General features: G+C 44.1%; 1 protein-coding gene across 1 annotated transcript in view; it reads left to right on the top strand.

The window, feature by feature from the left end:
• PLPP3 (phospholipid phosphatase 3) overlaps positions 1-25,685 on the top strand; it is an 82,769-nt gene that overhangs the window by 23,183 nt on the left and 33,901 nt on the right. Inside the window, exon 4 of the mRNA XM_019530637.1 lies at positions 25,491-25,648. Coding sequence (XP_019386182.1) covers positions 25,491-25,648 — 158 coding nt within the window. The remainder of the gene's footprint in view (positions 1-25,490; positions 25,649-25,685) is intronic.

Here is a 25,685-nt window from a genome sequence, read left to right as displayed (position 1 = left end):
GTTGGCCTTCCTGACTGCCTCCCCACACTGCCGGCCCATGTTCATCTTGGAGTCAATGATGACTCCAAGATCCTTTTCTGCCTCTGCACTGACGAGAAGGGAGTTCCCCAGCCTGTAGGTGTGGTGCCGGTTCTTCCTCCCCAGGTGCAGCACCTTGCACTCCTAGGTGTTGAATCCCATCCTGTTCTCGTCCACCCACCCCTGGCACACCTGCCAAAAAGAATGGTGCTCACTAGGCTAAATCACTCAAGTTGTGGGCAGTCCTCCACTGTCTTCCCTGTATGCCTAGAAGGATCCAATGGCTTAATTTACTATAACACAAACAACCCGGGGATAGGCCTTCAGGATTGGGTTGGGCTAATTTGGGCTGATCAGAGTTGGATCTGGATACGGATTATGCAAGTTAATTCTGCAGTGTAGATATATCATTAGCAGGATCCTGCCTCTGCAGACACTTATTCCTGTTTTTAACATTAAGCACGTGAGTAGGTGGCTTGAAATGAATGTCAGGCCTACAGTTAAAACAAAACACGTTTGTGCAGAATCAGGGCCTCAGTAAAGACTGCCTTATCAAGAATAGCAGATAAAATGCATCAGGTCTTCCCTTCATTAGATTAAACCAGAAAAGTGAGATTCACCGGCTTGTAGTTGTGGGTGTAACTCCCACACGCAGTAAATTATGGTCCTTCAACAGCTTTCTCCTCCAAATGCTGTTGTGATTGAAGCTGGCTACCATGAAAAGTAAGTGACAACATTGCCTCGCACCTAGAGGTAACTAACCCCAACGTGGTTTTATTGTAAACTTGTCCAAATTATAGTTGTTTTGGAAACTTTTTATAGCTTTGCCCTAAGGTCTGATCGTGCCTGCGCGGAGTGTATATTAATTCCATACTTTCATAATATACTTATTCATGGTTTAGATGTAATTGCATGATTTAAAATGCATGTGCCTGACCGTTAAATTTAAAAAAGCTCAAGGAAAGCTCTTGCACAAGATGGAGATATTTTCTGCTTCTCTAGCTTTTTTGATATCGTTGACGTTATTGCAGGCCTGCATTTTGGGTTGGTTTTATGCCATTTTCTTTAAACTCCGTTGTGGAGGTCAGTTCACGCTGTACAGAACTAGCGAACACGGTAGCCAGCGCCAGTTATCTTTCCCACCAGTGTTTACAGAAAAGTCCTCACTGTAGTACAAATGCAGTGGCCATAGCAACTGGCCAGGAACCCCAAACACTTGCAGCTAAGGAGATCTGAATTTGAAGGCTTTTTTTTTTCTAGGGCCCTAGGGAAAACAGATCACCCTGATCCTTCTTTTCAAAGTGATATTTTCATGCGCGAAGCGTTTGTTAAAAATATCTCATTACGACAAAGCCCTAACTCATCATCTGCTGAATTCTTTTCAGGGGGTACCCTGGTGGGCTTATCATCTAAATAGTATCCTGCAGCTTGTCAAATAATTTGGGCCCAATTCACAGCCGGTATAAATTGGATTTACTCCTTTGCAGTACATATGCATTGAGCTATACTAGCTGAGGATCTGCTGCATTGTAGTGAGAGACCAAGTTGATCATATAATTATCTAAATTGTATGGCTCGTTTCTCGCCTGCCTGCATTACTTATACATGTTAGCAAGTGTTCCCAGATGTGATAGGACCCTCATTACTCTGGATACTGCACAGGCATAAGAGTTAGAGAGACTACTCCTAACCCAGAAAATTTACAATCCAAACAGATCAGGGTGGGAATAAAGGTGTATTGTTCCCATTTTGTCCCTGGGGAACCAAGGCACAGAGAGATCAAAGGTGAAATCTTTAAAGGTGACTAGTGGGATTTTCAGAAATGCTGAGGCACCTATTGATTTCAGTGGCTGGTAGGCATTTAGTTGCTTTTGAAAATCCCGTTGGGCATCTCACTGTGCCTTGAGGCCCCTGAACAACTTCAAAACTTTGGTCCAAGGAGACTTGTTCAAGGTCACATAGGAAGTCTGGGGCAGATTAGCAAGGTCTGTTCCTGAAACCTTGGCCTTAAACGAGGAAAACCCTTACTCATTCCTCCTGAGATGAATGGCACTTCTATGCACGTATCAGTAAGAGACGGAACATTAATGTTTGACCAGATGAGCCTTTTAAAGTTTGCTAGTCTAAATGGCCCTTGTTTCACATTGACTTCGGAGATAGCAAGGAATAGGCATCGTGCCCATCAGGTCACCTTTTACATTTGGAACTAGCTTATCCAAATCACTAACAGAAGATCTGAGGTTTTCCTTGCTAAAGATCTACTCAGACATCAGTTAAGTGGTGACACAAAATACAAATGATTAATCCTCAAGAGAAATTATTTACTAAAGTTTTACCTTCCTTGTAATTGAGAAGCCACAGGCAGTCTCCATGGTTTGGTTAACTGCGAAGGCACTCATGTTTTAGGGACCATATCTTTACGGAGAGGAGCGTTTGTAGTATCGGGGACTGTATTTCACTCAAATAAATGTGGATTTCACTGATAGTCCCAGAAGTGGAATTTTCTGAAGCTAGATTTCCAAATTTTCCTTGAATCCTGATTTCCAAATTTTTGTAATGCTTGGTTTTACCCAGCAGCTGTCACGCTGCTCGCAGCTTCCACAAGGCAGTTAAAAATCAAGGTAACAGCAGCATTTTGAGTGAAGTGGCATGAAATGTGGACCGGGTTCAGCATATTTCTGTGCCATTGTTGGAGCTCTATTCAGTGTGAAGCTGAATAGTGGAGTGATTAGCATGTGGGTGCGTTTCTAAAGCACTTGCCTGTAAGTTTTTTCTCAAAAGACAAGTTGGGCAGCATTTATTTTTCTGACTGAGTTGGCATGAATCTGACAAATGCAGGCCCATAGAGAAGTCAAATAGTGTTTAGAGATGGTTTGCTTTGATACAGTCTGCACTTTTAAGGGTAAAAAGAAGTCATCCAAAATCAGGCTCCTAGAGCTATTGTAAATATATTCTGGATAGAAGCATCTGCTATTCTGGAAGTTAGCAGATAGCCACAAGTATCAATCATGGGACCTGATGAGTGTATAATTATAATTATGGATGCTCATCCTCCAAAGTCATTTGCAGAACTTCTGTTTTCAAAAATACAGGAGGGGAACCTTTAACTCCAAGAATCCAACTTTTTTCACTTAAGAGAGACCAAAAGAGAAGAATAATGCGACCCATGCAAATTCAACTGCAGTTGAGAGCAAACAGTCTTCTTCCCCAGAGACTGATTGGGATTTCAAAGTGGAGGTATAACTGCTTTTTCATTTTGGGGGACTTACTCTTGTGTGACGGGGCTTTAAAAACTTTAGATCAAGTTTGGATGCTTCTCGAGAAGATACACCTTTGTTAAACCTGAATTATGGGGCTCAGTGTGGGTGTTGCTGCAGGAAGTGCCATGGCCTGTATTACAGCGGGGGGATCACACGAGGATCTGTACCTAGGAGTGAAAGCAGACTCAGATTGCTGATCTGCGTGGAGCTGTGCCAGCGTCCATCCGCAGAGGACGTAGCCAGTCTCTTGTTTTAAGAATTGATTTATAGCCTAGTAGTTCCTGTCTTTTGATCCCATTCCTTCCCTCCTATCGCTTTCTCTTTGAGGAAATGAGTTGGAAATGAGTTGCTGGGGACTTGACCTATAACTAGGGCTGTTCTCCCCTGCAATATAGGCTGTAAAACAGTCAGTCTACATTTTCAGTTAGAGTACGGCAAACTAAAGTCAAGTGTAAGCGAAACCCGTAAAGGTCAGGCATTAGGGGACTGTCCTGTTCCCATAGCAGCCAAGGGCAAAAATCCCTAATTGGAGACGGGACATCATGTGACCGCCATTCTGGCAAGGACGGTGCACCTGGGTAGTTGCAAAACACTTGCTGGAAACTCTCGTTCCACCTGTCTCGCAGAGTGGTTGGAGCCTGTGAGCACATTCACAGTCGGGAAGTCAAATTATTTGTGCAGTCATTCTGCATTGGGGTAAATGATTACCCAGGCCATGAACCAGGGGGAGAATAACGGCCTTTAATTTACCGCACTTTGTTCTGTTCCAGTAAAGCTTGAACCATTGACCTGTGGGGGCTTTCTGTCTGTCCGGCGCTACGGAAGTGTGAGAACAGTGGCTGATGCATATTCTGCAGGGAACGGTGCAAGACTGAGGCACTCTGCTCTGAGACTCACAGGCAGGGGCTCAGCCTTTATGCTCTGATGTTCAGGTTAAATTCATAGATTTCATAGACGTTAGGGCTGGAAGAGACCTCGGATGATCATCGAGTCCAGCCCCCCGCCCCAGGGGCAGGAAGTCAGCTGGGGTCACAGGATCTGAGCAAGATAAATGTCCAGTTGACCCTTAATGGAGTCCAGAGTAGGTGCTTTATAGGAATTTAAACTTAATAGCAAAGTGGGAGTACTAGACTCCATCGCTGGTGCTAGTAGGAAGAGGCTGGGCTCAGGCATCAGAACAGGAGAAAAAAAAAATCATTGGTTGTTTTTGGTGAAGTGCTTTGAACTGCGAAGTCTTGGATGCAAAGCTTTTAGCTCAGTGTCACGCTAACCTCAAAGCCACATGTGTAAATGAAGTGACGGTGCAGCTGTATGTATTACAGCACTATTTTGGGGCTCTTACTGAGGCTAGATTGATGCTTCGTCTACACTGTGGAGCTGCCACTGTTTCAGCTGCTCAAGGGGCTGGGTCCCTCGGCGTGGACAAGGCTCTGCTGCCAGAAGGCGTTTTTTGGCCAACAGCTCCTTTCCGACAGAAGCGCCGGCATCAGAGGCCACCTTTTGCTGGCAGAACTGCATTGCCACCAGGGATGTTGCCACGCACATCTGCAGAGCGCTGTCACGGAGCCTGCATGCAGGCAAGGCAGTGCTTACCGTGGTGCTGAACAGAAGTGTCTCCCCCGTTACACGCTGTTGGTAGCACTGCTGTTACATGTAAAGGTCCCAACAGAGACCAGAAACCTCTTCTTCTTGTGCTTGACAGATACATAGCAAGTGACAAGTCCCTGCCCCAAAGAGCTTACAATGTAAGGCAAGGGTGTCAAACGTAAGGCCCCTCACCTATGCTAGAGGAGCCCCCCCAGCCTGGATCCAGGGGTCTTGACACCCCTGAGATAAGGGAACAACACATACAAGCAGGGAGAGATGGCAACCTGAGCCTGGGAGGTGGGGTGACTTACTTCCGGTCATTCAGGAAGCCCATGCCTAAGAGCTGAACTCTGCACCTCCTGCATTAACCGCAGGTCCTGTCATGCAAAAGTTGGGGTCTGTGATTGCATTTCCCCGTGGGGAAGTGGCACTTTTCCCATTTACTTTTAAAGTTTTCCAACTTTGGAGGAAAACCTGCATTTTAAGCTTGTGGGTCTATCTTAACCTCTGTCATTTAAGGCTGATTAAGGCTATCATTTAATCAGGAGAGGGGGGCGGTGTAATTTAGCTCTTCTGGTAGCAATTAATGATTAAAGGGTTGTTTGAAGTAATTTTGCAATACTTTCTTTCCCCCGCACCCTCTCTTTTTAACTTGAAATGAGTTCCTTAGCAATGTACGTGCCCCGGCACTGAGGTTTTGAAAGCTATTACAGGACCACAGACCTGCTGGCAGATCTTTCTGCTGCCAAGGCATCTAAGCTTTAAAAAGCATTGGGGGTTCAATCTCAGGATACGCTGATTTGGAAAGAAAGTCCAAACAAAGAGGCTTTTGAGCAGCAAGGCTGAGGCTTGGCTTCACTCAAGAGCCGTTTAGAGTTGGTGAAGCATCCGGGGGACTCGGAGAGTAGCAGAAATCCATGAGATGCATGCAGCGAAATATAATGTTTCCTAACACAACAAGTTTTTGTTTTACAGGTGAGGGACTTGGCCGTAGGTGCTTGTCTCTCTTCTTTACCCATGTTGGAACCAAAAGGGATATTTGGGGACTTTGCATTTTTTGGAATAATTAAAAAAAATTTTTTCTTCCCCCTCCCCTACTCCCCTCACACAGATGGGGTTGTCTCCCAGTCTCCTCTGTAGGAGCCTGGCCTGTATTTCTGTCTGATTGCCCATCAGTCTTGTCATGATCCTGTAACAAAGTAGTCAGGAAAATCATTTCCATCACCACCGCTGCTTGACTAAGAGTATGACTACACCGCTTCCCCATGGGCACCTGCTCCCAAGCCCTACCTACCCACCTGCTCCCTCTTCTAGATGCCAGCCCTGCAAATGCTGAGCTGCTTTGGGGACCACCCTGGACACCAAGGTCTTGAGAGTGACTGAGGGCGATGCCACTGGAGCAGCTTCCCTGCTGCATTTCTGAGCTTCATGTCTTTGAGCAGGAGTGGGGGAGCAGGATGGGTTCGGGAGAGGGTAGACATACTGTAGGAGGAACAGGCAGTGTAGGAAGCTCCCTGGGCATCGTGGTAATGGGCACGTTATAAGCAAGCAGCTGAAGGGAGAGTGGTAGAAAAGGAGAAGGAATAAGAGGAAAGGGGTATCCTTGTCCTCTTTCTAGGATCTCAGGAGACAGCAAAGAGAGACGAAGGTTCATCTGCATTCATTGGGAAATAGAGAAATATATGCTCATCCGGGCGAGGACCGGATTATGCCATTATGGACGTACAGCTCCCAGCACAATGGGACCTCTCAGAGTCACCACAATGCAAAGAAATAACAATGATAGAAGAGGAGGGGGAGTGGGTGTGAGCTGTTTGAAACGTTCCAGTTCAACCACCCAGTTATTTTTTTATGGATCCCAGCTGGTTTGAATAAATGAGAACTGAACTGGTTATGACCCTTCCTAGACATTGTTTGTTGTTTTGTAATTGTGGCCAGGGCAAAAACCCTGTCCTCCAAACCTGCAAGCGAATGTGAGAACTTGATATGTGGATGCACTTTTTCTGTCCTTCTTGCGGCATAGCCATGTCCCCCACCTCCTTCCCCCGCCTCCTAGGCATAGCGTTTCTATAAATTATCCAGGGAAAGATGGTTGGCCAAAGACTTGAGGCTTTAAAAAAAATCTCACTTAAATGGATTAGCAAGAGTACAAATTGGAGAAAACCGAGGTATCTAGAAGTCAAGCACAGGGAAGCAATAAAATATCAGGCCTGTGTTTTTTCCTTCCAGTTTATTAAAAAAATTCTAATGATAAGTAAAAAGCTTTCATGACTGGACAAGACTTATGTCCGGTCAAATACACTGAAAGGTTTATTAGGAGAAAAAAAAATGCAAGGGTTGAAGTATGTTGCCAGCCTGCTGATGTCAGCAAGCCTTGCAATTTTGCAAGGGGGAGGGAGCAGAGAAAAGTTCAAAAAGTGCAATCCAAAGACTGATTCCTCTCTGAAGATTAGAAAATGCAGAGGTTTGAAAATGGATGAGCAAAAAACCCCTGCATTTTTTAAAGGCATTAGAAACAGAACTAGAAGCAAACAGTTGCATTGTGAAAGTTAGAAGAAAAAGTACAAAATCCTTCGTTAAGGTGGCTTTGTATTTTTAAATATACCTGACATGCCCAACAGGTTTTGGGGACCAAATTGTTTCAGGGACTTGGTTGGGAGCAAAGACCCACCAAGGCCGATGAGCTTTTTGAAAATCCCACCCCACGTATTTCTTCATTTTGATTTCTGGCTGAACACATAAAGCACTTGCAACAACCAATAAAGCTAAGGAATAGCAGCGGTTCTGCACAAAAATTAACAGTATTTGTTACTTCTTTTGCTTCATCTCCAGTAAGATCTTTTTTGTCAGAGATGACTTGCCCCATGCCTCAAGGGTTCACCTTTGGTCTGCTTGGTATGGGGAAATAGGTTCTGTGTTAAAGATCTCAAGTTCTAATATTTCGTTTGTATTACCATCTGGTCAAGTACAGCATTTATCGAAGTCCATGGAAATCTCTTGCTGACTTCATTGGGAAAGGCCCAATATCAGTAGAGTCTCTATTTAGTTTTGAGATATGCTTTCGACGTAACGCTGGAAGGCAACATGGTCTTTGGAAGGATTGTATTCTGTCGTGTAGATACAAGTTAGAAGTACATTTCAGTTGCTGCCCTCAGTTATACTTTAGTAACTAGATGTCAATAGGGTCATTTGGCTGTAAGAGGGCAGATTTCTTTTTAAAAAGCTGAGCTTTCTGAAAGTTACAGGAATACTTTTGAAAGTTAGTTCTATGAAGACCATTTGAAACCTTGATGTGCTTCATTCCAGATGTAAAACAAATGAAAGGTAATTAAGAACCAATATTGCTAAATATCAGAAGAACAACACTGTGCCGTAGCCGTGCGAGTCCCACAGACAACAGTCTGTGTAGGTTCTTGCAAATTCTCTTTTTATCACGATTTTAATTTTCAACCCAGATCCGATACTTACAAGCCAGTTTATACAACCCCCAAATTGGAGGGGGTTTCATATGATGGAGATGCCAAGTGGCCAAAGAATTTCATAACCCCAGAGCTGGTTTAAGCTAAGTTTTTCAAAACAGGCTGGTGAATTTGTGTGACCAAGCAGAGGGGCATGATTTTAAGACTGAATCAGGCACCAATCTGGTGAAAATCCTTTAAAATATCTCAGATTAGACTCTCCAGCTCACTACTTGCTTGTGAAAAGTGTGGCCTTAAGCTTTATTCTCTGGCACGGCAGCAGGGACATCTGGATATGGCTAGGTAACCTATATCATGCTGGTAACCACTGAGGTTTGAATATCCTCAGGCTTACTTTACACACTTTTCTGTACAACGAGCATGGAAGTCTGTTTAAACGCTTTTACTGCCCGGCATCTTGTAGCTCTGAGCTTGTTTAAGAGCTTTTCAAAGTAAAGCTTAAAGCAGGTTACAGACAAGAAATATTACAGATAATAAGACAAACCAGGACGTTTCCAGGAAGCAGGTGCTATCAGGTATGGTAGAATACGGAAACAATGGGGGCTGCAGCATTTTCATAATACCTTTTATCTTTCTCTCACCACTGATGCTAAAATAATACAAATATTTAGATACACTGATGTTCCCATTGGCTAAATGTTGTCTTGGACCCTGCGACTGCCTAGAATATGTTCAGCTTAAATAAGTGTAATGACACCGTTGATATAAAACAAATATTTTTCTCTTTGTTCCCAATTTGTTTAAAACAGGGCGCTCAGCAGCAATGCTGTTGACTTCAGTGGATCCCAGTTTTCACCCACTGTTCAGTCAGCCTCACTAATTCCCCTGTGTAGGCAGGCAGCTGGGTGGTAAAACTTACTCTGTGTGAGTACACCCAAATGCACAATTTCTTCAGTGCACTACAGTATACTAGGATGTCGGCTGTTTTCTCCTCTTGTTTATAGGACTCTTTGAAGCCAGAACAGGGGAGAAAAATATTATTAAAGTAGAGAAAATGTGGTTGCAAAATTGCAGAAGTTGGCGGGGTGGTGGGCTGTGTAAACCAAAATTATCATCAAGTTGTTTTCCCGTTTTGTTTTGGAAATGACTTAGATTTTAAGCTTTACATTTTCAGTGATTTTCAGTGGTCGGGCACGCGATTGTGTTGCCTTCCTGCTGCATTGTATTACTGTGGGGCATTTGACAGCCTGTTTGACATGTGTGTTTAATATATGGCTTAACATGCTAACAAACCTACCTCTGAGCTTTGCTTGATCTGTTGGCGTCCTGGAACATCAAGCCCATTGGGAGTCCGAGGTCATGTCCTAGTAACACCGATCAGTTGTTAAATACACGTTATCATTTTTCCGTTCTCTGGCTTCAAGTCGTCCAATGAATTCCCACTCTTTGCTTCCAGAATAAGTTGCCTCTTAGCTCTGAGACTGAGGCCAAATCCAAGATAGACATTAAAGCCCTAAACTTTTCACAGGCTATGCCTGGAGAAATAGCCTGGAAGGACAATGACAGCACAACCTGTCAGCGCCGTGTTCGCATGACTTAGAGCTCACAAAGAAGATAACAGATTTCTGTGCTGTAGTTCTCACACATCATTGGTGTCATGGTGCACCAGAAGTTGCTGGCTAGATAGAGACTGGCTATCAGAAGAATGCATTCAATCCAGCAACTGGAAGAGCACTAAAGTAATTGTAGAAGAGTGTCAAATGGGATAAGAAAGAAAAAGCTTTGAATCTTAAGCAATGGAAAATCAATTGCGACGATAAACAGGGATGCTTGGATATCTCGATTACCATAGCCTCTTCAGATAACTGCACTTGAGAGAATGACAATCCTTACATCATAGCATATTTCCAAATAATTGCAGTTCTCAGTTTGCATTCTCAAGGATAGTTATTAGGGCTGTGTGAAACTTCGGTCCCTGATTCAATTCAGCCCAATTCGATGGCCGAATCTCTGAAACCAAATTGAATCAGGGGGAGACCCTTTAATCTCTCCGAATTGAATCAGAACCCTCCAAATCGAATCGGAGAGATTCAGTGATTCGAACCTAGACACAGCTTTAAATGTTTTTTCTACATACCTCAAGGTGCTGGGTGGCTCGTGATCGATGATGGGGTGGATGGAGTGTCCCACAGGAGCGTGGGGGGCTCCCCAGTGCACTCGGCAGCAGACCCAGAAGTGGTCCAGAAGCACTTCAGGTCCACTTCTGGGTCTGCCAGCGAGCGTACAGGGGGTTTCCCTTGCGCACCCCCCCCAGCTTGGCAACTGGTGCCTCTTGGGTCTGGGGGTTATCTGGGGTCTCCTGTGGCCAGTCACTGAGCCAGAGGGGTGGGGGGCACCCAGTGCACTCCCCGGCAGACCCAGAAGTGGACTGGAAGTACTACCATTTCCTGGTTTGCCACTGAGCGTGTGTGTGTCCCCCCCCCCCGTGGGACACTCCATCTGCACCAGCATCACAGCATTCACAAGCTGTGCTGGTACCGTGAGGTATGTAGGAAAAACATTTAAAGCTGTGTCTGTGGCCGAATCACTGATTCCCTGAATCAGCATCAAATCGTCAGATTTGGATTTGGCCAAATTGGATGAGGGACAGTGATCTGAATCAACGAATCGAATCACCGTCCCCGATTTGGGCTGAATCCAAATTGAACAGCACCCCTAATAGTTAATGCCATGATGCCCAGATCTGATGGGTCTGGATTCCCACAAAGGAAGAGGATGCTTTCATCAAAAGAAGCCTATACCTGTAAAATATATTCACTCACTGAACCCACTTGAGTCTGTTGCCCGCTGCATGAGTATAGAAGCAAATAGACGTAGTTTCCTGAGTAATAGCTTGCTTCACTCCAACCATCAAAACCATCACATTCAAATCAATGCGCATTTTGCTTACTTAAATTACACTGAATCATAAGGCCTTGCAGTGCTGGAAAGTCATAATTGGTTCATAACCATCGGTTAATACCCTCCTAGTTGCAGAACAGCTGTCTATATGCAAAACGCTTTGCTGAATGTTAGGTGGAGAATGCTTTGTTTGTTTGTAATAGGGTATCCCAATAGGGGAGGAGGCTGTTTAATACTAAGGAATGCAGTTTTGTGGGCTTGGATGAGGAGAAAAGATTAGTTTGAACTGTGTAATAGTGAGTGAAAAGGACACTGTGCTGAGAAATAGCTGGTGAGGACTTCACTTGGATTCCTGGATGATTTTTTGGCTTTGGAGGGGGGAACGAAAGAGCGTTTTGTTATATACTGGAGTCATTTGTTTCCAAAGATCTGCATTAAAATTCTAATCAAGTCATAAAGAAAACACATTTCATTGAGCCAATCTAGTTCCCAAGGAGACATTTGTCTAGAGAAATAAAACCCCCATTCAAAATAATGGCATGGGCATACTTGTGAAATAGCCACAGTGAGATGACTGAGCTTGTAACAGAGTTAGGACCTGATTCTTCAGCTCTCATTCAGGCAGGACTCCCACTGACTAGCAAAACCACACAAGTGTTGCCTGGGCAAATATTTCAGGATCAGACCCATTCATTCGTGGCCCATGAGTAGAAAGCACAGGGACACTCGATCACGGTTCTTCTCTATGTATCCCAGGAGCATCTTTTTGCCATACCACCAGTGGTTCCCTACCTTTCCAAAAAAATAAAACAAACCTGTGATGTTTGGTATGTCCCTTGCATAAGTCTTGACATTTAGCTACCTGTGAATCTTCCAGCAGCATGTTAATTAGTTGCCTTTAGTAGATTAGGATCTGGCATCAGGTCTGCATGTCATTACAAGCCACACACAGAAAGACATAGGCAGCGAACGAACTCCTGCCAAGTCCAGGCTCAGTTTGGGCAGCTTTTGAAGTGTGCAGGTCTTTCAGCATTTTGTATGGTAAGCATTGAAAAGCATCAAATTGTTCCTTTTGACAGGATTTTAAAAGGGCAGGTTTGTTGAATAATCAAGTCTCTTTAAGCCCCAAATGAGAACTAGAACATCTATACGCTCGTCTCTAAATAAGGCAGCCCAGACGGGAAGCGGAGGACACGGCTTAAGAACCATCAAAGTTCTTGTCCCTTTAGCGGGAGCTGGAAACTCTCGTTTCTGTGATGTCCTGCAAGACGAGCAACTATAGTCTTTTATTTAAAAGCAATTCAAACAAACTGATCCCTGGTATGGCAAACACGCTTTTGTGCGACGGCTTAAAATAGACATCGTTTTAAGTTACAGTGCGTTCTGCGCATCAGTGTTATTAAGGTAGGCGGTAAAGGGGTTTCAGATTGTTACTGTCTGGGAAGGGAGTATACATTTTAATGAACTCTGGGAGCTGTATTGTGCAGAGCTGAATTCAGATGTCTTTTGTGCTTTCTCGTAGTTGCTGTGGCATTTGCTCAGTGCTTTGTCCCCGTGATTAGATTTCAGCCTGAGCGCTTCTCCTCCTCTTTTCATGTCTAATTTGACAAAGGGAGTTGTTGAGAAAAAAACAATTTCTATGAAAACCTACGAGTTTCAGGCAAACATACCAGGCTGATTTCATGGCAGTACCATGGTGAAGGGGAATAATGTTACTTGGCACTAAGCCCTTCAGAAAAAGTGGAGGGAACAGTGAAGTCTTTGTCAAAATTTACTGCAGTAAAGAAAAAGGGACTGCCATTCCCTTGGGCTTCTTTAACCTTTTTTCCCCAATTTATTCACACATTGCTTGACAGCAGGGCACTGCATTGTTACAAGAGGTCTGAAAAGGGAAGTTGGGAGTTATCCATTTTCATTTTTAAAAGAACACTATCCACATTGTGTCCCTCGAGTACAACCGAATCGCAGCCTCGCTGTTGCCTGCTCCATTAGGATTCGGTGCAAACTGGAGCCTGATTCAAATAGTGGCAGGAGGAGGTGTGTATGAAACGGCACGTTACATCTCTGGATGGCAAATGCAACTGGGAAAAGTATCAACCCCCTGTAGTGTGAACTTTATTAGCAAGTAGGTATTTGCCACTGCAGTGTAGATTTCAGCTGCATTGTAATAGGGTTAGCTTGATAAAATGATAGGAAAATTGTGCCAAAATGTAAATTGGGTAGTGTCAAAGGTCCATCCTACCTGAAGGTCCATCCTGCTAGCATGGGTAAAGCACACCAATTTCTGTACCCAGTGGCACACAAGGGAATAGCAAAGTGCAGTATCACATGTGGCTGCCTTTGATTCTCCATTCTGAATAACCAGGTGCATATTTCCACCTAGGTCAGGTGGGGGCAGCCCTTGGTATAAATCTAGAACAAGGCTCATCCACGTGCATCTGGGGCTCTTCTCAGAGGCTTAAATAATTTGCCACCATTCCCCTTAGGGTCTACCAAGGGTCTAATGTGGCCCTTTGCATATTTTGAAGCCATAGCTGCAGTGTCAGAAGTAGTTAGCATATTTTAGGTGATCACTTGAGATACCTGCAAAGGGCCTGGAATTACAAGCATTTAGGAAGTTGGTGTTTTTTGAAAAACCAAGGTCATTTAAGGTGTTCGGTTTGGGTACCCCAAAATGAAGCCATCCAAAATCAGTAGCCACTTTGGAAAATCTTGAACCATAGACTTTTGATAATTTAAATCATTCATAGACTTTTGGTAATATAAGTCATTCATCAATAAATTTCCTAAGGATGCAGACAATTTGCAGAGGGGCAGGTAAGCCAGGTAGGGATGTATCCACCACTAGCAGTGGCATGTGAGGGATTTTTCTAGTTCTTCAGACTGGCTTTCTGTTACGGTATAGATATCCCAGCCAGTTCACATGGCAGTAAATGAAAATAGGCCCATCATATCTATACACTACGATGTCACTGTGTTTTGCAGATTGAACGTGCGTGCCACATGGCAATCCAGAAGAGTTAGCACTTCAGTATGCCCATTAGCAGAGGGTTAGAGCTCATTCCTGGTTCAGATAGCTTGGCGAGGGCATGCGATTTTCTAATACTTCCCTATTGCCCATTTCACAGTGGTCCATGCCCTGAAAGCACCGTGGTTTCTGTGGAGACCTGGTTTACATGCAGGCATACAGGCAGGGCCCCCAAGACAGAAGTGCACCAGGGTTGGTATGAGAGCGGCCTGGGCAAAGTCTGGTGGGGTCAGGAAGTTGTGAACGGTCTCCGTAATCTCTGTGAGCAAAGTCCATGTGGTCTGCAATCAAGAAAGCGATCACGGACTTCCGTAAGACCCTCACACGAATGCAAATATGGGTTTTTCATATATTTGTTTACTTGGGACTGATCTATATTCAGCATAAAGCTATTTTAGTTAGGGGTGTCTTCTTTAAGTACGCTAGCCATACCAGTACAATCCCAGTTATACTGATATAAAGGTGCCTTATAACAGTATAGTTTACCCCTCATGCTGCATGGCAGTAATCTATACAAATATAACCAGCTGCATGGCAGTACAGCTGCATTCAACAGATGTGGATTGTGCCAATTTAACAATTCTGCTTTCGTTAAACAGTACATCTCCATGTGGACACAGCCTGTTAGACTGTCATCCAAAGTCCGTAGAGGTCAAACACTTACTGACTTCAGTGGGCTTTATATCGGCTCCATCTGTGCCTGTGGTTTTTCCATCATTGGTACTACCTGTTGTTTCTTGGATGGATCGGTGGAAAACATATTAAGCCTTGATTACGTGGGAAGGGGGAGAAGTTTTATTTCCTGTTAATCACGGGGGTCAGGTAATACCATTTTCTTCTGGGGAGCTTCCAAAAAGTAGTATATCTTCTTTTTTCTTTAAGAAAAGCATATCACATAAGACAAATGTATAAAGAGGAAATACATTATGAATTAAAAGGGATTAGTGAACTTTTAAGTAGAAGGTCAAATGGGATTTTTTGGGCTACAAACTTTTTTAGCTTTCAGTACTTGTATTCAGTTACGGAGTTATATCCCTCCATTATTTGTGCAGGTGGCTACTGCTTCAGATCTGAAGGTTTCTGCATTTACAATAGGTACATTGACAGAACTGGGTCAGGAAGCTGTTCACTGTAAGATCCAGCACTACAGACATGGGGTTTGTCTTCTGTGGAGTGGGCTGGAAGGGGGCAGTTGCTCTAAAAACATGCTTAATTACAGCTGAAATCCTTGGCTAGGAAGCTCAAGGTGGGAAAGGACGCTTTGGAGAAAAAACAGATGAAACAGAAAATGTATTTTGAAAAAGGGCTGGAGTTGTCAAGGTGAGCCAGCTCTTTCCAGGGCATAAGCATTGGCCGTGTTGCTGTTGCAAATGGAACTTGCTGAACTTCAGCATTTAGACTGGTTGCTTTTGATTTAATTTCCACTCCTTTTCTTTTAAATCTTTGGTGGGGAGGTCCTAATGAGCATAATGGGACAAGGAGCCAGAGCTTGTAGCTTGTGCTACTTGACAGAGATACGCTGAGCTACAAGAGACTCCTGGATAAGTTGTTTTTTTTAATTTATGAAGGGTCAGATTCATTAACCCTTCCATCAGTAGTCCTATTAAAGTTAGTCCATCAGTAAGGGCTGATGGCCTGAGATTAATTTTGCCACCATTCGTTCCATGCCTATCCCTCCAGTGGCTTTTGATAGCAGGACCAGGCCCACTATTCCAGTAGCAAATTTTTCTAGTTGCAGAGGTGGGGTATGAGTCCCATCCGTGTCCATAGAAGTAATGTGTACCGAGGGAAGAGTAGATGAGGTTGTCTATAAAGGAAAGCTCTGAAACGTCCTTCAAAGGTTCAGCCCAGGCCTGTCAGAAGCCCTTTTCTTTGGTGGAATTTCTTCGCCCCTCCCAGCTCGCCACATCATGAACTTCATCGGGGGATTCCAGTCCAGGGCTCTTATTGTGGTTTCGGTCCCTTCCATTAGAAAGGAAAGTCATAGTAGAGCAATTTATACACAAACACGAAGAAGTCATGATGAAGCAAAGCTCCTTCCAAAATTCCACCGACCAGCATAGCGAACTGCGCTTGCCACCATTATAATTGAAAACAGAAGGGTCTCCTTGGTGTATTTCTTATGCAGTATATTTTCCATGACTGTTGGACACTTTGCAAAACCATTTGAAAAAAACAAGTATTCCCCTTCCTAGTGAGGTCAGTTGTGTCATATCGGCTTTTACCCTCCAAATATTTAGATTTATAGAAGCACTTGGTAAGATCCTGATACTTGGGCGGGGGTTTACTGCATGTTACATTTTAGTGCTTGCTTTCGCTCCTCTAAAATGCTGTCTTCGTTCCCAACCACTTTATCATTTGTAATGTATACTCACTCTCTAGAAAATATGCTTGCCTTTCAGCATGGCCTTAGCTTGTTTTGAACCCAGAGTTTTGTATTTATCTAGGCAGCGTGGGTCAGACAGGACCTTTCAGGGTGCGGGCACTCACGAGGGCAGGGTTGCTACCACTGGGTCTGTACACTGCATGGGTCTCCTCCCCACCAGAGCAAGTCACCCATAGACTTCAGGAAGCCAGGTGAGTCTGCTTCTGGGGCTCCCGATGGCAGAAGGCTGCGAGGACCACCCGGGACAAGACTAAGTGGCTTGGGGGCTGAGGAATGCCGATGTCCTGCTGTTCTTCTGAGCCAAGTACGCAAGCCAGACCTGCAAACTGGCAACTGGAGAAGAATCCAAAACACCCTGCTCTGTAAGATATTTTGCAGGGCACCTGCTGCAACACTGGCGAGTTTACACACCACCCTACTCATGCCCATTGACTATGGAGATGCCGGGATCCTAAAAGGTCCTGAAATGCTTCTGGGATAAATACCATCTGCACAACGAGACCCTGGCAACCCTACCGAACCACTGTAAGATGCAGGAGGTGGTAAAGGCGATAGATATTTTGTCACCCATGGAGTTACTGTCCAGCGACAGCAGCCAGGCTATGCGGGAACGAATCTTCCACAGAGACCTGCAGGAGGAGCAGGGGTTTGGACTGGCAGGTAGCACACCGGGAACTTCTCATGCAGGCTTGGAAAAACAGCGAGGGGCAGAGGCCCATCAGACTGCCCTAGGCAAACCTGCTGGTGGAAGACTGAAACAATTGACCACCCCCTGTGTTACTGTCCCTCCACGGTGTGCAGGAAAATAATTGTACTCCTCTGGATGATGACAGGGTTCAAGAACTGGACCAGAGAGGCAGTGCTGTTTGGTCACTTGACCAAGCAGCAAGGAACTCCAATAACCCCCTTGGACCAGGTTGTCTTCAGGAGAGCTATGTGAAGAACTAGGAACCTGTTCATAAACGGACAGATGAAGCCCTGCATCAAAATGGGACCTAGTTAGATGCAGGGTTGCTACAGAAAGACAGTTGAAGACAACAGGGAGGAGATGGTGGAGACCATACGGAAGAGAAAGCACTGGCAGACTATTCAGGGGCAGGACCACCACTGGAGAGGGTGATTGTAGAGATGACAGTGGAGACTATGACACTAACAATGCTGATTACGATGATGATGCAAGGACTGGGGAAACCATTGGGGGTTAGAAGGGTGTTGTGGGAAGGAAGGGGAGCACTGAGTCAGTCCTTCGTGTGATTATGGTGGGTAAAGATAGTGGTGGACATGCAGAAGAAGTGTGCGCGGCGCTGTTATTGTAACAGGACTGAGAATGTTGTTATGAGACAGATTTATAGAGATACAGATAGATATTTATATAGAAATATATTTTAGCAAAAAAAAAAGAAGAACCTTTTACTCATATTAATGCATTTTAGTCTGTTAAAAATTAAAACAGGTTTAACGCAAGGCTGTCTTAATACTAGGAATTGAAAAACTCCTGGGAGGAATAGCTTACTTCACTGCTTGAAATTCTGTCCTGGATCATCTTGGACTGTGTAGTAGACCTCGGTAAATAGGCAACAAGTGCTTTTAAAGACCGCCCTAGTTAATGGCAAAGCTCCTGTTGATTTAATTGAGAACAGGAACGTGAACAGCCCATAGGAGAGTGTAGCATTGCCTGCTGAAGCTTTGAAACAGTTTGCATTGTAGTGTTTCAGATTCCAGTGAACGGCGATGAGATGCCATTTGGTTTAAATGTCTTCTAACCAGTGTCTTTTTTGAGTTCCCAGCCAGGAATGGCTGCGCTCATAACTGCTTTTCAGGATTTAACCATGTTATATTGAAAGGCCGCTTGCTGTCACCTTCTGAATAAATGCACCTGGCCAATAAATAGAGACATCATTTACCGTGAGCTCCAGTCCTTCTGTGGTGTTCCCTACACCATGTTGGAGACACTGTCACTTCACAAAGACCCACGTACACATTGTGTGGTGAAACTGGAGTCACAAATATTAGACTTGTATGCAGAGGCGGCCCGAGCAGGGAAAGCACGGGGCCCCGGGGCAGTTGCCCTGTTTTACCCCACCCTAGGGACGGCCCTGCTCATATATCTAGCTTCTGAATGCTCTTTCCTTCCAGGTGGTATGTTAACACACTGGCAACATCCAGTGAAAGATGAACATTGCTCAGCACCCTTGTTCTTAAAAAGGCAGATAGTGTCACATCTGGATCAAAATGTACCCTCTTCTTTCCCAGGGCTCTATAGCAGATGGCAGTCTCATGAGTGAATAGATGCTGTTAAGCTGGATTTAAATTATGATGTCACTACCTATTGGCTCATGTTCATTTTATTAAAAAAAGGTGAAATGAACTGTCACCCTTTTGATAGGCAGGAAGGATACCAGACAGACAAGAGACAGAGAGAAGCAAAGGTTAGTCTGAGTAGTATAGGAGAATCTATTTCATAGAAAACAAACTACTAAAGCCTGTACAGGTCAGTTCAAATTGACGTAACATGTCTCAGGGCTTAAATCTGGCTTAAATTTAGTGAACTCTTTCTATAGGATCTTCAGTGTTCTGAAGTGGGTTTTAAAAATAAGTCATCTCTATTCATTTCCACAGGACTTTTCCACAAGGACTAAGATAGGTCTGTTGGACTGCTGGCAGCTGAAGGAATAACAGATTGAGCAGCAATTAAAAAGGGAACCAAAGCCAGTTTTTTAACTATTAGTAAAGAAAGTAGTAAATTACTGTTGGTAATTAGGTACGGGATTCCATAGGAAACTCAGGGAAGTAGGTCCCCATGTTCCATTGAAATTCAGCGGTAGTTGGGCACCTGTAAGAATTCCAGTTTTATAACCCATTTTAATACCCCCTGTAGTGAAAAGGATCCCTCCTATAAAGTTCACTGGGCCTTGGATCAGGTACTGGATCAGACTTGGTTGTTGCTGTTGATCAAAATGGCTCGGTTTTTGTTGTATTTAAAAGAGTGATAGTCCCCTTGTGAGTACTGGTATGGCAGGAATCGTGGATGAGGCTTGACTTGAAGGAGGGACCTTTATACTGTATTCTTGGAAAGACATTTCACATTACCAGCAGTCCTTGCTACTGCTTTCCTCGCGCAGCAGTTCTTCCAGGAGGGTTAGGTACTGCCTCAGTGAGAACCTTCCTCCCATCTCCCCCTTAATCTCACCTAGATTTTATCCAGCCTTAAAAAACAAAGAAATATTGTGAGGCTTGGCTAAGGAATCTGATACTCCACTCAGCCCTAATGGAATTATTTAATGATCTCTTTCATCATTTAGGCAAGATTCCCTAAGGCAGTGAAACCTTAACAACTTGCCTGAGGTCAGGACTACATATATTATAAAGCAACTACAGTGAATAATATCTGCAGCAAAAGCTCAGGAGCAATTATGTACATTTTGCTGAGGTGTCCATAATGGGAAATACAATTTTTTGCTGACCTGTGGTGTCGAGAGAAAGCAACAAGAATAAGGAGTCTTCTAAAGATTTGGAGAAAGAAAGCACTTCAAAAAAGAGGCTGTGTTTAATTTAGTGCAAAGGTGAAGCTTTGGCTGGGAAGATCAGCACTCCATGCTGGGTCATCACAGTGACACCTCCCTTATGACTCCATCAATGGGTGGCCAATGAAAGCTTATCTTGTTTTTTTTCTTTCTTTCTTTCTTTTTTTTTTTTTAAATCTGCACAAGTGTTAGCTTTTCAAAGAGTTTCAAAGCACTGAACCCAACACAGAGTCCTTTCTTCAGCCTTTTCTTCACATTTGAAGCTGGTCAGCGAGAGCATATTTTTGTCCCCTGCTGTGTCATGTAGGTTGTGTAGCAGTGTCGGGAGTCATGGAAAAGCAATTGATTGTTGATTAAAAGGTATTAAAACAAGGAAAGAAAGATTGTGAAATCTGGCTGGCCTCCCTGATGGGCTTTATTCAATGTAAAGACATATACGTTAAAATCCTTTACTGAAATATCTTAACATGGGACACCAACAGCTAGGGGTTAGGAAGTCACTTTGACTTCCTCCCAACAAACGCAACATCATTTTTCAGTCTTCAGCCGCCCCCCACCTCCCAGTCCTTTAGTACCTATCAGGATTCATTAATATCCACACCTGCTTCACACTGCCCTTCTCCCAAAGTCTCATCCAACTACAGATGAAATCAATGGAGAAACTCCTACTGATTTTGGAAGTGCAGATTCTGGCTTCAAAGAAGTTTCTGTTCTGTTCGTGGTGTGGAGCAAAAGATCACAGGGCTGTCCATCTGGCTCTGCAGGCTAGCTCCAGATCACAAGGCTTATCTGCTGCTGATTTGAGTTCCCAGTGGTGACCAAAGACCCCAAGTTCAGCAGTGGGCAAAGGTCTGCAGGGGTGAGCAGTGGCTTTCACTTCCTGGTTTCTAGAGGCCCACCTACGTAGCAGCTCCAACAGCTTCACTGACAAGCCCTGCAGGCTGCAATGACCCCTTGTGAGCCACCAGCTGGACTGCCCCATTTCATTGCGTATCTAAATGAAGGGTATTCAGTGCTGCCTTGTCACTTTAGCAACCCTTTTTGTACCTGTGGGGATAAAAATACCCTGCACAGGTTAGGATGGTCTTGCAGTTAATGCTTTGAACTAAGAATCATGAGAACTGGCTGAATTTCCCAGCTTGTCCAGAAATCTGTTGTACAAACTCTCTGTGGTTCAGATTTGACATTTGGGGGGGATAACGGCATTCCCTGTCATATAAGGGCATTGTACGGACAAACTGAGGAACAAAGTGCTCTTCCTCTAGCGAAGTCATGTTGCCTTGAGGCCTTTAAATATGGTCTGCATACCATGAACTAGGCATCCAGGATGAAGCTGTTAGCATTAATGAGACCATGATCCCTTTCTGCTGCAGGAGTGATAGAGGGAAGATGCATGGACCTCAGGATATCCAGTGGAACTGAAAGCATAGGAAACTCGATTAAAGGATGAAAGCACTTGCCAGAGATGGCTTTTGGGTAGAGTGACCCACTCCCTGGGTATAATTTTCTGCCTTCTGGGTTGTTCTGCCTGCCATGTAGAATAACCAGTCACTTTAATGCAGGGGTGGGCAAAATGTGGCCTGCGGGCTGGATGCGGCCCACCAAGCCATTCTATCCAGCCTGGAGGGGCCCTGAAAATGTAGAAAATCAATATGTATCTGCCCCTGGCTGCCTGTCATGCAGCCCTCAATGGCTTGCCAAAACTCAGTGAGTGGCCCTCTGCCCAAAATAATTGCCTGCCCCTGCTTTAATGTGTATTCTTTTCTCATAACTGTTTTCTACTAGCTGCGCCCTTTGCTTTTGTTACGCCAAGGACTGCTGGACTTACCATATAGAAATGTGAAGCAGGGATGGTGAGTGATTTGATAATGTGGTTGCCTTAGGAGGGTGGCCAGATCTCAGATTCAGTTCTCAGATGCATTGTTGTTCAGGTGAAAGCAGCTATGCAAACCTCCCAAGTGCAAGATTTGGGCTTGCCTTTCGTTCTCTTTATATCGGCACCAGGACAGAGCAATGGAGTCTCCGCTCAGGACCTCTCTAAGCCATCTTGGCTACTTAGTTGCTGTGTTTGGGCCTGAGCGGAGCTGGGACTGAGTGGGCAGGACTTGGCAGCAGTTCTGGGCTTGGCAGGGAGACGGAAGGGATCTGGGGTTCAACTCTCTGCTGAAATAAGATGATACCCTATAACGTCTTTCTAAGGGAGCCTAAAAGCGCCTTTCCCTTCTCTTCATTTTCTGTGTTCTTCTAGATTTTCATTTCTTCTGCAAAGCCCGTTCTTGGGTGGCTGCTGGCACTGGTACAAGCTGCCCTGGGTTGTAACCTCAGTACTTAACTGTCTTCAGAAAGTGAGTTGGTTCCAGAAAGCATCGGTGATGACACTGAGCATAGCTTGTCTAAGTGACTGAGAGATAACCTCTTGGAAGAAGAGCTATCTTTAGCATGGTATCTGGCAGCCACTCTCTTCAGTACAAGAAGGGTGTCTTCTGTCACTTGGATAATTACAACTGAAAGAGCAGCCTCTAACCCCAGGGTATGTTATGTCTTCTGAGCAGTATCCATTCAACTATTGAGGGTATGTTTATGTTTCTAATCTCCAAAAAAAAAAGGGGGCGGGGGATCTGAGGTTACTGTTCTGGAAAAATGTCAAGACTCGATTGGCAATATCCTGCTAAACCACAAGTTTGTAGGAGAGAAAACAAAACCATTGGATTTTCTAAACTATGCCTATGTGCATTTTAAGAAAACATACACGGTATAGGCCAGTCATGCTCTTATTATAGCTGTGGCAATCATACATATAATTGAAACGCGGAAATACTACCCCATGCTGTTCAATGAATGAAGCAAAAACAAATCTTTATTATTCCAGGGTTCACATAATGCACAGGAACACCATTGTCCTTTTTTTTTTAAAGCCAGTTTTAGCTTTCAGATCTATTTTATTGTCTGTGGGAACATGTGTTTTACAGACCTGTCATGTGAAAGCTATTAAAAAGAGGAACTGGAAAAATAACAATAAGCCACGTAACTATGGTATGTCTACTCCCCGAGTGTTCAACTGTTGTTACGGGTGCTTCAAGTGGGTATGAAACTGGATCGCACCAAGCAGCATTAGCTTTGCTGTTGCAATTTTTCATTGGGAAACTAAGGATTTTTCAAGTAGCCTATTAATATCATATTGCTGGCTTAAGAGAGATGTTTCAGGGCCAAGTTGGCTGGGTTTCAAAATATTTAGGTAGTGGAATGAAGATGAGCTGGAGCAAAACAGATTGTCCATTTTACAGAGCCTGGATCTGTGTGTTTACTCTTACCCGTTTCCAGTATTTTTAGAGAAAATTGTGCTTGATATTCTGAAGCAGTATGTTAATTTATGGTCTCCGTTATAGCCTGGCGACTTGGAAGACAGTTCGGCCTTATTTATGTGTGTGTGTGTACAGGACAGAGTTAAATGTTTCACGTTACAGATCGCTTTTCTTTGAGGCTGTCAGAAAAAAAGTCATAACTATAGATTAGGCAACTCTGTTAAAGTGAAATGAAGGGACTTCAAAATGGTTTACAAAAAATAAATGTGTTATTTACACGCAAATGGAAAACATTTTTAGAACAACGCTTTAATTTTGTCTGTCTGGGCAGAGTCCTTGCTAATTAACAGCATAGTCGTTTATGACAACTGTAAAAATTTGCTCTGGGCAAATCAAGTCAAAACCAATGAGCGACATTTCTTAAATTCAAAGAAACAAATCGGATCATTTAAAAGCAGCAAGAGTGTAAATACAAACCACAGACTCTTAACCCTTTTAGTGGTCAATAAATATCCTGTGACCCTTGTTGCGACAGTACAGGTGTTATTCATGGTGTTGTGACCAAATGCCGCCTGGGGTAATTGCATTTTCTTAACTAAATGAGTTCCCCCTGTAGTGTCAGGCAGGAGTAGGTGAGGGGTTTCTACTAGCCTGTTGTGTAGCGTGGCTGTACACTGTTAAGACCGTTTTGGTTTTGTCTCAACTGGGCTGCAGTTCACAGATGGGAAACGTTTTCCCTGCAAATGTAGATTGTGAAAGTCTTTGGGCATAGACGTATCAGACATTGGAAAGCAGGTGGGGCTTGACTCTGCTGTTACTGTTTCATCTATCCATTGAATACAGACGCAAGTGAAAGCTAAACGGCAGTATTGCACTACCACTTTCATTCAGGGGTAATTCACTGTAGTTGGGTTTCACCTGGTGCAGGAGAAGTGCGCTGGCACAGTTATGGTGAATTTGCTCACCTGCATGCCTGCCCAGTAAGTCCTGCCGCAGAGCTGAACACAGTGTAATTGTTCGTCTGTCCAGACCAGTTGTAAGAATTGTAGAGTCTGAGGAGCCTTTTGCATCAGATGTGCCATTATTTAAGCCAGTGGCAAAGCACATGGGGAAACTGAGGCACATCGAGCCTTAACCGCCTTGCCCACGATCATACAGTGGAATTGGCAGCTGTGAAAGAGATCCAGTCCCCTACTCTCACTTTGAGACACTACTACATTTTTCTGAAATAGTATTATAATATTGTGGCAACGGTTGCCTTATACCGGTGGAACAACTGCAGTGACCTTTCTTTCATTAGCTTGTGTCACAACGAGTTTCTCTGTGGTTGCGATGGGATGTACAGGCAACCCCCCAATTAGTGCTCTTAATTGGCTCCTGAAAACCCGAGCGTTAAGCAAAACCGAAAGTTTTTGATGACCCAAGATGGCAACCGCGAGCGTTATAACGAAACTCACTGAGCGGGGTTAAGAATAAGAGAAGATAGCTCTGTGGATGTCTATATATGTACCTTCTCCTACCAGCCAGCAAGCTTGAATTGGAAACCTGTTTAGATACAAATAAATACAGACCATGTTAAAACAGCTTGGGGTTTTGTTTTTTTAATGCAGTATCAAAGGTAGTATAGATTGAGCTTACCATATCCTGATATTTTCCTGCTTGCTTATACAGTAACTCCTCCTGCAGCATGTCACGAGAGAAAGAGACATTTTGGTGGTATATTTATAGCATCAAGCTCTCTGTAGAGAATAGCATCACATTCCTTTCCATTGCTTCTGGCGGGGTGGGGGGGATGATGTTGGCATTCGTTCCTGTAAGTTAATATTTGCAACGTGCAAGACTTAACTGGGACTAGGCAGCAAGTGCCTCTGATATCCATAGGTTATCCCAGGAGAAACTTAGTAAAAATAATTCCTAACACTGGAAACGTTGTCAGAAAAGCAATATCAGTGCTGTGCTGCGTTGTTTTCCTCGGGGTCTTTTTGCTCAGCTCATTCATATTTATCCGTGTTACTGATGCTGGGGCTTTTTTCTTTTCTGTTTTATTTTCTTCTCCCCCGATTAGCTGGCTTGCCCTTCCTGATCATTGAAACCAGCACGATTCCACCGTATAAGCGGGGCTTCTACTGTGACGACGAGAGCATCAAGTACCCTTTGAAAACAGGCGAGACGATTAACGACGCTGTGCTCTGCGCTGCAGGCATTCTCATCGCCATCCTTGCTGTAAGTAAAATGAATCCATACAACTGTTTTGATGCTG

Source organism: Crocodylus porosus, unplaced genomic scaffold (assembly GCF_001723895.1).
Source record: "Crocodylus porosus isolate Cpor-Errol unplaced genomic scaffold, CroPor_comp1, whole genome shotgun sequence".
In the NCBI taxonomy this organism is placed as follows: Eukaryota; Metazoa; Chordata; order Crocodylia; family Crocodylidae; genus Crocodylus; species Crocodylus porosus.
The sequence above is the reverse complement of the archived record's forward strand: the minus strand, read 5'-3'. Positions and strand labels throughout refer to the sequence as shown.